The sequence below is a fragment of the Malus domestica genome, chromosome 12 (assembly GCF_042453785.1).
Source record: "Malus domestica chromosome 12, GDT2T_hap1".
Taxonomy (NCBI): Eukaryota; Viridiplantae; Streptophyta; class Magnoliopsida; order Rosales; family Rosaceae; genus Malus; species Malus domestica.
In genome coordinates this window covers 28,031,155-28,041,660 of record NC_091672.1, presented here as the reverse complement: position 1 = coordinate 28,041,660, position 10,506 = coordinate 28,031,155, and the positions used below count along the sequence as shown (strand labels likewise).

The window sequence follows — 10,506 nt, the reverse complement described above, 5'->3', positions numbered from 1 at the left end:
TAGTACGATCATGAGTGTTAACAAACAATTTTTTTTTTGTCAAAAATACAAATTATTTATTTTTGTGAAATATTTTATTGATCGTTAAGGAAATCTTTATAAGGCATTTGGAAGTGAATTTATGATTTTTTTTTCTTTATTTGTCAAAGAAGTGGATTTATGATTGATTGAGCAACAAATGTATATTTAATAGAATATTTAAGTCAAAAACTAAAAAAAAATACGTGAAAAATATAGTAATGAGGCCCAAAACATTGTCAAATAGGGTTTTACCCTCAAGAATCTCAACGCAAAGTTTTACCTTAATTTTCAAAACTTCACAATAAGGCGAAGGTGAAAATAAATAGATTGAACAATGATTAAAGTACGACTGGCGAGAATTGGTAGCATGGTACTGATCTTTCCCTAAGACTATTTGAGACTATTCTGCTATCGACATAATGATACAATATCAGCCATATCGAAAATGTATTTAATAGTTCTTCATTTAAAACATTGTCTATATTGCTACTTAGTACTACTGTGTGATATTCCTTTTTACTTGCAAATAAGAGATTTTCGGTTTAATTCTCGCCAAAGGCGAATTTGTATTACATTATTGCTAGCATTATTGTGAGACTAAGTTTATCATCTTCTTCTATAATGTAGATAATATCGTTTGTTAAAAAAAAAGAAAAAAAAAAGTCTATATTCATATAATTTGGGCCTCATATTATATTGAACCTTGAAACCTAATCCACCTTGACTCAGTGGGCCATAAAGTAAGTTCCAAGAACCTTCTCGAAGTCGCCCCACCGCCGAAACATCCAAAACGTCCTTCTTCCCGTCTCCGTTATCCATCACACGAAAACCAAAAAATCCCCTCACGGCGTTCCCGTTAACGGTGTTAGTTCCCGCTTCGTATTCGCCAAGTAGTCAACGGCGCAACGTTGACGCCAAACATAACCAACTTTCACGCGGAGTTGGATGTTGGTTGGCTTCGCCACCGATCATTTCTTAAGCGCTAAGAATCAATATTCGGTTTTCTTCCTCCTATAAAACCCTAGTCATCGTCCTCCAAATCTCCAACAAAATTACAGCGAAACCCAATCATTACCTTCAATTTTCAGTTCCAACCAACGAGAAAGAAAAGTATTCGGTTATGGCCCAGGAAGATTTGAGCGTGCAGGTGCAGCAACAGATGGTATGGACCATCAAAATTCTCTTCTTCCTTTTTTTTTTTTTGGTTATGTTATTTCTTTTTTGGTTTTTGGTAGAGATTTGTAGTGTTTGGATTGCCCAGAAAATTTTGGAATTGAAAACATCTTGGGGTTTTGAGATATGATTTTGAGAAATACCCAAGTTCTGAAATTTCCCCTTTTGTCGTTGTAAGCAATTTCTTTGTTCATTTTTGGTAGAGTTTGATAGTGTTTGGCTACACAGAAAATTTTGGAATTTATAATATCATGGGGTTGGGTTTTAAGAAATAACCATGTTTTGTAATTTCTTCGTTCATTTTTTTGGAGTTTGACAGTGTTTGGCTGCCCAGAAATTTGATTGTGGTAAAAGTATTTAGGCTGAGTAGCAGTTGCCATAAACCTTTATGATATTGCTTTGTTCATTTGTGATTGGGATTGGGAGTGTTTGGCTGCCTAGAAAGTTTGGAACAGAAAATATATGCGGATTTTAAGAAATAGTGAATTACCCAAGTTTTGTAATTTGCTCCCTTTGTTCTTATCAATTTCTTAAATAGATAAACAAAGAATTATGTGTTAGTATTTATTGATATGTGTTTGTAATTTTTTAGACTGCGGAGGAGGAACAGAGGCTCAAGTACCTCCAATTTGTTCAAGTGGCTGCAGCTTATGCCGAGGTTTGCTTCACAAACCTTTACGGTTATGGCAAGGAAAGGTCAGGGCCCTTGAAGCCTGGCGTTGAGTCCGTGGAGGGAACAGTGAAGACCGTTGTTGGACCTGTCTACAACAAGTACCATGATATCCCTGCTCACCTCCTCACCTTTGTGGATCGCAAGGTACTTATGATTTTTTCATGTTTCAAGGCTTTTTTGGCGCTATTGTGGCGCTTGAGTTATGTTGGAATTCTTGAACCCAAGAGTTAAGAATAACAATGTTCTTCATTACCTAGAATAGAATAACCACGTAGATACTGAGGTGCTTTTATAAAAAAGTGAGTATAAAAAAAGTTGAGCTCAAAAAGGTGTTTGGTAAACACTTAAAAATAGTTTATTTTCACAATTTTGGGTGAAAAAAAACTGAAAATGTGAAGCAGCAAAAATGAGTTTATTCTCACAGCACAACAGAAGCAATTTTTTTTCAAAGCACAACAATACCAAACCAGCCCGAAAAGTGTTAATTGTATGGATGTGATCCTCATCGTGCATCTTGATCAATTGCATCGTGTCTTTGTAGATTTCAATGTGTCTTATGTTATTCGGATTATTGTGTGGCGCATTCAGTTGTATTGAGTTAATCCAAGTCGGGCTGAGGCATCTGCGTTTTGTTCCTTGATAGGATCAATGGTTGCATCTAATTTTCAGTTTCATACTAGCTTTAGTTAGATTGGTGGTTGTTTTACAAATGTGCGAAGCTTCGTTGTGCAAGTTGCTAATTATGTTGGAATATCTTCAGGTTGATTTGTCTGTTACCAAGCTGGACAGCCGTGTGCCACCAGTGGTTAAGCAGGCCTCATCCAAAGCTCTGTCCGCCGCTCAAAAGGCCCCAGAGGCAGCACGAGTGGTTGCCTCTGAGCTTAAGCGTGCCGGGGTTGTAGACACAGCCTCGAGCTGTGCTAAGTCTGTCTACTCTATGTGCGAACCCACGGCCAAAGACTTGTATGCTAAGTACGAACCAAAAGCCGAGCAGTGTGCTGTTTCTGCATGGCGAAAGGTGAATCAAGTCCTCCCAAAGGCGGTTGATGTTGTTGTACCAACCGCAGCATATTGTTCCGAAAAGTACAACCAGACCGTGCAGAGCACTGCGGAGAAGGGCTACCGGGTCTCCTCCTACCTGCCCTTGGTTCCCACAGAGAAAATCGCCATGGTTTTCGCAGAGAAAGCGCCCGAAGCAGAGCCTTTGGTTGCAAGCCACGGTGAAGCTGATGTTGCCATTCATTGATGGATTTTCAGGGTTGATTATGTTCTACCCTTCGGGTTTGTGATTTTATGTAAGAATTTGGGCCATCCTTTAGGCATGGTTTTTTACTCTCTGTCAAATATTGAATATGTATTACATGTTTACTAATTAGAAAATACATTATTTTTTGTATAAGATGTCACTAGTACTCAAAAAATAGTTATTCTGCATTAATATAAGTGCAGGTTACTTAAAATAACGTTAACTTCCAACAAATTTTCTTGAAAATTTATAACTCGAGGCGATTGATCCAAACATAATTCTGATTAGTAGGCTATTGATCCTTGACCCAGAAATGTAATGTCTAGATTTGGTTTGTAATCACCAACATAATGGTAAACTATAACATTTTAAAAAATTTATATGTTCGGATGATTCATTGAAACGCAACTTTGTTCAAGAGAAACTATAATCTTTCTTTTTCTTTTATTTGATTGAGAATTCGAACTTAAACCCCTTCTAACAATATGAAAAAAGAACAATTTCACTCGACTAACAAACTCGTTTGGAAGTGCTCATAAAATGACTGAAAATGCTTATGGTGAAAATGTTTTTGAGACCAACATTTAGTAAACACACGAGTAAATCTTGAAAAAACACTTTATGTCCTTTAGAATCCAAAAATATTTTGTTTAAAAGTACTTTTGAATCATTTTAAAAACACTTTTAAACAATCATTAATCTGTGCATTAGCCACGCAATCTCTAAGGTGAAAAATGCACGTCAAAAAGCATGTGAGGTGTTCATGGTGCCAAGTATTTTTCTTTTTGGGCCATTTTGTGGGCTCTAAAAGAACTCAACAGTCAACACCAAATTTGTCTGGGCCTGAAAGGGACCCACAAGGCCACAACAACATCCCCCCAACTTCTTCTTCTCCACAGTTCCCATCTCAACCCGAAGCTTCAAGCCCTTCTTCCTTCAACTTCAACGAACCCATCTCAAAACTTTCACTTCAGTTTCTTCACCAAGTTCCTGCAGAGAAAACCCAGAAAAGTACTCTAATGGCGAGCAGTTTGCAGCTGCCAATCTCCATATCGTCAGCTTCTACGTCGTCGTTTAGACCCAGAAATGCTCGGAAGTTCACAGCTTTTTGTTCCGTTAACGCGAAAGCAACGGCCAAAATCCCGATTCCTCCGATAAACCCCAAGGACCCCTTTCTTTCGAGGCTCGCTGCGGTGGCTGCCAAGTCCCCGGAAACCTTGCTGAACCGGCCGCCTCAAAATTCCGACTCTCTCCCGTACTTGGATGTGTTTGATGAACCTATTCTCATGGCCACTCCTGCCCAAGTACCTCTCTCTCTCTCTCTCTCTCTCTCTCTAAGTTTTTACTTAAAGTATGAATTGTTTATGTTTTTGAAGGATTGAAGTGAAATTTATAGATTAATTTGATGGGTACCATTGATATTATGGAAAGAATCTTAGTTTTGTATTGGTTAAGCAGGTTTTTGTTCAAAAATTTTAATTTTCAATTAGTTATTTGCATAGGTTTTAATGATATGGTAGTGCTAGTAGAATTTTCAGGTTTTTTCACTGTAAATTTGACTTGTTATTCTGCTTGAACTAGGTGGAAAGATCGGTTTCTTACAACGAGCATAGGCCCAGGAAGCCACCTCCAGACCTGCCCTCATTGTTACTCCACGGAAGAATAGTTTATATTGGCATGCCTGTAAGTTTTTAATCCAATATTTATGTTGTTGTAGATGCCATCTTATGGAAGTATCAAATTCTGCTGTGTTTTCATACTTATCGTGTTATTGGGGTGATAGTTGGGAGGCCAGAGCATGTCTTCGGGGATGAGATGCAAAATCAAAATGGGGAAGTGTTTTTCTTGGTAAAGTAGTGGTTCCGAGTGTATGCGTTGAGGGTGTTCTCGGGGTAATTCAAAAGGGGAAGATATGACTAAACTATTCATAATAGGTTTCAATCAATCTTATTGTCACTTTGTTCGTGCATTTTGTGAAATCTGTTGAAAATTGCTCTTATGTTTCAGTTAGTGCCAGCAGTAACAGAGCTTATTGTTGCGGAATTGATGTATCTGCAATGGATGGATCCTAAACAACCAATATATATTTATATTAATTCGACGGGAACCACTCGTGATGATGGTGAAACCGTAAGTCTGGTGTTTCTGTTCAAAGTAAGATGCATATGAAATGATGTCCCTACCAATTATCTATATCAATGTATTCCAAATGCTTATTTTTCAGGTTGGCATGGAGTCAGAGGGATTTGCTATCTATGATGCTATGATGCAGTTGAAAAATGAGGTGATTCTCTTTAAGAATTGTTGTACTTTGCATAATTATTTGCTCTAACTTGGTGGTGGCCATGATGTTAGTGTTTTGGGTGTGGGTTTGGAGCTACTTGGGGTGTTTCTTGTTAAGTTGGAGATAATGCCATATGCAAGTGGTGGCACCATAGCAGTGGTGCGATGTGATGCTTTACTAATTGGTGCTTGTGGTGATTATTTGGTGGTGAAAAAGTTGGGATGCAGTGAAAGTGAAAATTGTGGGGATGGTTTATAAATTCTATGTAGTAGTGTATATTGAGTTTTATATGCAGATTTATTGATTTTTTTATGTTCCTCTTCCTACTCTCCGAACTACATGTGCGAAGGGATTTGGACATTGGAAAGTAGGGAAATGATTTGCTTTTGGTTATGATATGAATGTTGTACGTTTTACCTTATTACATACTTGTTCTTGCTTATTCAGATACATACAGTCGCCGTTGGGGCTGCTATAGGTCAAGCTTGTCTATTGCTTTCAGCAGGAACCGAAGGCAAACGATTTATGATGCCACATGCCAAAGGTATGACGCATTTGTTTCCAAAAAAAAAAAAAAAAGGTATGACGCATTTTTCTTTAAAAGGTTGCAATCTCAGATCTTTAAAACTTTCATTAATTTCCTTCAATCCTGCTTCAGCAATGATCCAGCAACCTCGTGTCCCATCATCTGGACTGATGCCTGCTAGTGACGTTCTTATTCGTGCAAAAGAGGTGAATTCCTCTTTCATTTATTTCCACCATTTAATTGTTCTAGTCCTAATCACATATTTGTGCATCGCCTCTTTATCTTGGCCTCTGAACTTATTTGGAGGATTCAAAATAGAAGGGTTTCTTTCATTCACATCTATTTTATCTTTTCATTATGCAAAATATAATGATAGAAACTTTGTCGGGGGCTGTGAATTAAGCTTTCATTTCATTTATACTGTAACAATCTTTTGAATTTAATTTATTCTGTGCATTTTGTGGAAACATTGACATTGTGTGAAGTACTTTGCAGGTAATCACAAATAGGGACATTCTCGTAAAGCTTCTGGCCAAACACACAGGAAATGTAAGCTTTATTTATAAGATTTAATCAGTGTACGAGCAAAAAGTAGGGAACTTATGCTATCGTGTTATTTTGTATTAGTCAGAGGAGGCTGTTGCTAAGGTGATGAGAAGACCATTTTATATGGATTCTACAACTGCTAAACAATTCGGGGTGATTGACAAGGTAAGTCCTTTGACATAGTCTTCATGTACCCTTTTTCTTCAATATTTGTGGAAAGTTGACTGTTCTAGGGCGGCAATACCTGGTGCAGATCCTTTGGCGTGGTCAAGAAAAGATAATGGCAGATGTAGCCTCCCCTGAGGAATGGGATAAGACAGCTGGCGTCAAAGTTGTAGATGAACTTGGTGGTCTGTAAGGGAAGCAATGTGGTCATTATAGGTGAGTTAACCTTTTCTTCAGTATTTAACAACTGTCAGTCATGGCTCAGTAATAATTAGGTGCACGGGCATGGCAGGTCAATCAGTGTTTATTTTAAGTGGGAGATTAGTATACGTTGTAGAGTTTCTCCATTTGTTTAGGGGTAATGGTATGAAGTTATGAACGTCCATGTATTGATTAGAAACCTGAGTCACGATTAGAAGAATGTTGTATTTAATATTTATGCATACATTTTTCTGGGTGTGATCCGAACAGAATTTCCACAGCAGAGATTATACGACAGGCGCAGGCTACAAAGCCATTACCTAGTTGTATCTGGGTATGATTGTTGACGAGATATGCATGGCAGGCTGTTTTGCATTTGAATAAAACGACATGAACAACAGATTAAAGCATGGTTAGAATAGAAAGTTGCAAGACACAGTGCAGATTGTTTTGGTTCCTGTATGTTCATAATGTTTATGGTAGCAAGATCCTTTCGGGTAGATTTCTGATCGGAATGCTTTTCTTGTTGTAGGAGTTATCACATGGATACTGTAGGAGTTTTTACATGGTTGGTTGCTTGTCAGGGGCTCTTAGGTTATGGGTCGAAGCATTAATGTAAAGAGCGCTAAATTGTCTAGCGGGGAGTTTAAAGATGGAAGGAACCAGACAGCGACCTGTTTACGTGCAAGGTTTGGATGGAAGAGATTGAACAGTGATGCCAAATTGAATTGCCTCCAGAACAAATCTGAAGGGTGCAAAAAACATGTACTTTTTGAGAGTTGAAGAATGACGACACTTTCTTATGTTCTATATTATCTTGGTTAAGTTTTTTGCAGGACGGAATGAATCCTCGTCTTTTTTTTCCCTATCAAAAAGAAGAAAGCTGAGTTTTTATGTTTGATGTCTTGATGATGGATGACCTAGTGTTCAAGTGAAAAATTCGACGGACAAAACGCTTGGCAATCCAATTTGTGCCGTGTATAATGTGTCACGTCCAAACGAAGTTTCACATCGAAGAAACTTACGATGGTGAAAATTTGAAGTTATACAAACCAAAGTCTTTTCGATGTGAAACTTCCTGTTAAATTTGTTTTGTTTCTCAAAGAAATGGCAACATTTTTCAAACTTCTGGAAGACATGGTGGTGGAAATCCTGTTGAGGCTGCCTCCGAAATCTCTTATGCGATTCAAATGCGTTCAGAAGTCGTGGCACAATTTGATCAATAGCCCTAGCTTCGTGGCCATGCAGCTTTCCAATTCCTTGACGTCCAGTATCATCGTCAAGCATACTGTCCTCAACAACACGAACATTACCGGTGCGCGGGAAATACGAAATACGATTACCCTCGGCGACACATGCAGTAACGAGTAGGAAATCAGATGACGATGATGGAGTAGATAGGGATCAATGTCGTCGGATGTGGCTATGATAGGACTGTGTTGTCTTATGGCTGCCACTGATGGACGTGTTGTCTGCTATAACATCGATACACGAAAGCTCAGGTATCTTCCCGTTCGTGGCGCGGAAAGTCCAGGTTAATGCTAGCTTCTGTTTATGTGAACAGTAGCGTTTCAGTTAAGGGAGACAAAAAGCTTGAGGGCATTGATATATAATTCCTCCAGATATTGATGAATGCGATATGCAGCGGATTGATGTCCGATAAGGATGACATTCTGTATCCCGATGTTCTCCATGGGGTCTCTCTTCTACTACTCATTTTGTATTACATTTAACCTTCAAAGTGTATAATCAATGTGTGTTAACACACACAAAGTTGCACAGTTCCAACATATTTACATGGAATAAAACATATGGAAGCCGATGGCTTGGCTAAATCGAGTCTCTCCTCTGACTTTGGATGCGGTTGGTTTGAGCATCCACCCCTTGCATCTACTCTATTTTTTTCACATATGATGTTTCTGAGATTTTTGGACATAGAGCTACGTTTCTGTACGTTCTCTCGATTAAGCTGTGAATGAGAGAGTAAATGATGGCATCAGCTCTCTAACGGTTACATAGCAGTGGGAAGGTTCCTATGAGCACAGCCAAGTTAACATTCTAATTTACTTAGGAACCAAAGAATTGCTGGTTTGTCATAGATGTGATTGCCTTTTGTGCTTAAATTTGGAGAAAAATTGTAACTTTTGTGTAGCATGTTGATAAATTGTTGCAGAATGATTGCCAACTGTTCCGAAATCAGTCTTCATTGTGTTTGGTTTTAGTTAATTTGGAGATGGAACTGAGATTATGATGAATTTAAGTAGTGTTTGGATTGTCTTGCTGTTTTCTGTACACTAGTTGTAACTGGAGGATGTTTAGTTTAATGTATTAGGCACTTGATGCTGAAGGGTCGAAAGAGGACCGATGCGAGCTTACTAGAACCCCATATGGGAAACGATTCAAAAGTGCGGTTTGCATTGAAAAGAATGGAACTTCGACTTCTGTCTTTCACAGTGACTAATCAGAAATAAGCTACACTGAAATCCTCCTTTGAGGATTACTAACTTCTTCCTCAAATTTTTAGTTCCTCAGTCATATCAAGCAATTATAATTCGTTATACGTTGTAGCGAAACATTTATGTTACACCTGTTGTTCTAATATCACCTCTTTCAGGGTCGAATGTGACTTATGACGATTCAATGAACTCGCCAAACATCGTCTGGCTGGCTCCATTGCCAAGCAATTCAACTAAAGCTTGGGCAGCACCAGGTAACTTCGCCTACCCAGTTTAAAGAAATTAGCTTCAGTGGTTATCATACAGTTATGTAATGCCGCTTGTTGATTTTCAGGTGTTCTTGTAGCGCTGGATGCCCGTCCAGACGGAATCATATATCGATATCTCATAACCGAATATGTAAATACGCAAGGGCTACATGCGAAGGTGCGAAGATTTAACTTATGAAATGCCAAGTTCCAGAAGATTACGAAAAACAATCTTTCATTCGTCGTCAGATGATCTTGGGGAAGTTGCAGTTGATGTCAACTACTTGGATGTGTCGAATGCGGAATCAACGTTCCAGATTTTCATTTGCCGTTGCTCTTTTCAAGGTTCTTAATCTTACCACATGCTTTCCTTTGGTCGCCTTGTCTGTTCTACAGTACCAAGTAACCGTGTCTCACTTTGCTTTGTTCTGTACAGCATTATACTATAAGTTTTCCTTGGTCGTCTTCTTTTCATGGGGATAGCACTAGCGAGGCATGCAAGAAATTGTTTTGATATATTTCAGAAAATAAGATCCGAGTTTACGCAAGAGATTGCTTTGGTTTCTTCCGGGAGCAGATTGCGAGGCATGCAACCCGACTTTGCTGCTGTTGGAGTACTACTATTTTAAAGCAGTCATTTCAATAGTACCCTGGTTTCAACGCTTTTGGTTTACTTGCTTGTGTAGTAAGAAATCCCTTAAAAGTGCAGCATTTTACCGTTGTGCAAGTAACGAGAGTTCGACTTCTTCTAATCATGATGAGATTCTCGTTCTGCATGAAGCATCACATGAGTGCTTTTGGTTGAGAGCAGTCATGGAACATATTTGAAGCACTAATGGTCGTACTTCCGTCTTCAACCTTCCTACGACCATCTTTGAAGACAATGCAGCATGTATTGAGTAGTTAAAAAAAGGATACATCAAGAGAGACAACACCAAGCACATAGCGCCGAAATTCTTTTATTCTC

General features: G+C 38.6%; 2 protein-coding genes across 2 annotated transcripts; both read left to right on the top strand.

Annotated features, from left to right (window-relative positions):
- Window positions 1-838: 838 nt before the first annotated feature.
- Window positions 839-3,266, top strand: LOC103423550 (REF/SRPP-like protein At3g05500). Its single transcript, XM_008361637.4, has 3 exons — window positions 839-1,183; window positions 1,787-2,011; window positions 2,628-3,266. Exons 1-3 carry the CDS (start codon window positions 1,142-1,144, stop codon window positions 3,111-3,113), a joined length of 753 nt encoding a protein of 250 aa, XP_008359859.2. The 5' UTR covers window positions 839-1,141; the 3' UTR covers window positions 3,114-3,266.
- A 653-nt stretch (window positions 3,267-3,919) lies between these two features.
- On the top strand, window positions 3,920-7,729 carry LOC103423551 (ATP-dependent Clp protease proteolytic subunit-related protein 3, chloroplastic-like). The gene is made up of 10 exons (XM_008361638.4): window positions 3,920-4,417; window positions 4,695-4,796; window positions 5,121-5,243; window positions 5,338-5,397; window positions 5,845-5,941; window positions 6,056-6,129; window positions 6,419-6,472; window positions 6,551-6,634; window positions 6,723-6,850; window positions 7,368-7,729. The coding sequence occupies exons 1-9, from the start codon at window positions 4,133-4,135 to the stop codon at window positions 6,825-6,827; spliced, it is 984 nt and encodes a 327-aa protein (XP_008359860.3). The 5' UTR covers window positions 3,920-4,132; the 3' UTR covers window positions 6,828-6,850; window positions 7,368-7,729.
- Window positions 7,730-10,506: the final 2,777 nt, after the last annotated feature.

What these genes read in the sequence shown, in the direction of transcription:
- LOC103423550 (XM_008361637.4), top strand. Translation starts at nt 1,142, where the DNA reads ATGGCCCAGGAAGATTTGAGCGTGCAGGTGCAGCAACAGATG. An exon ending in TGCAGGTGCAGCAACAGATG is followed by an intron (nt 1,184 to 1,786) that starts GTATGGACCATC and finishes GTAATTTTTTAG; the next exon opens with ACTGCGGAGGAGGAACAGAG. An exon ending in TCACCTTTGTGGATCGCAAG is followed by an intron (nt 2,012 to 2,627) that starts GTACTTATGATT and finishes GAATATCTTCAG; the next exon opens with GTTGATTTGTCTGTTACCAA.
- LOC103423551 (XM_008361638.4), top strand. Translation starts at nt 4,133, where the DNA reads ATGGCGAGCAGTTTGCAGCTGCCAATCTCCATATCGTCAGCTTCTACG. An exon ending in TATGATGCCACATGCCAAAG is followed by an intron (nt 5,942 to 6,055) that starts GTATGACGCATT and finishes ATCCTGCTTCAG; the next exon opens with CAATGATCCAGCAACCTCGT. An exon ending in TGGCCAAACACACAGGAAAT is followed by an intron (nt 6,473 to 6,550) that starts GTAAGCTTTATT and finishes ATTTTGTATTAG; the next exon opens with TCAGAGGAGGCTGTTGCTAA.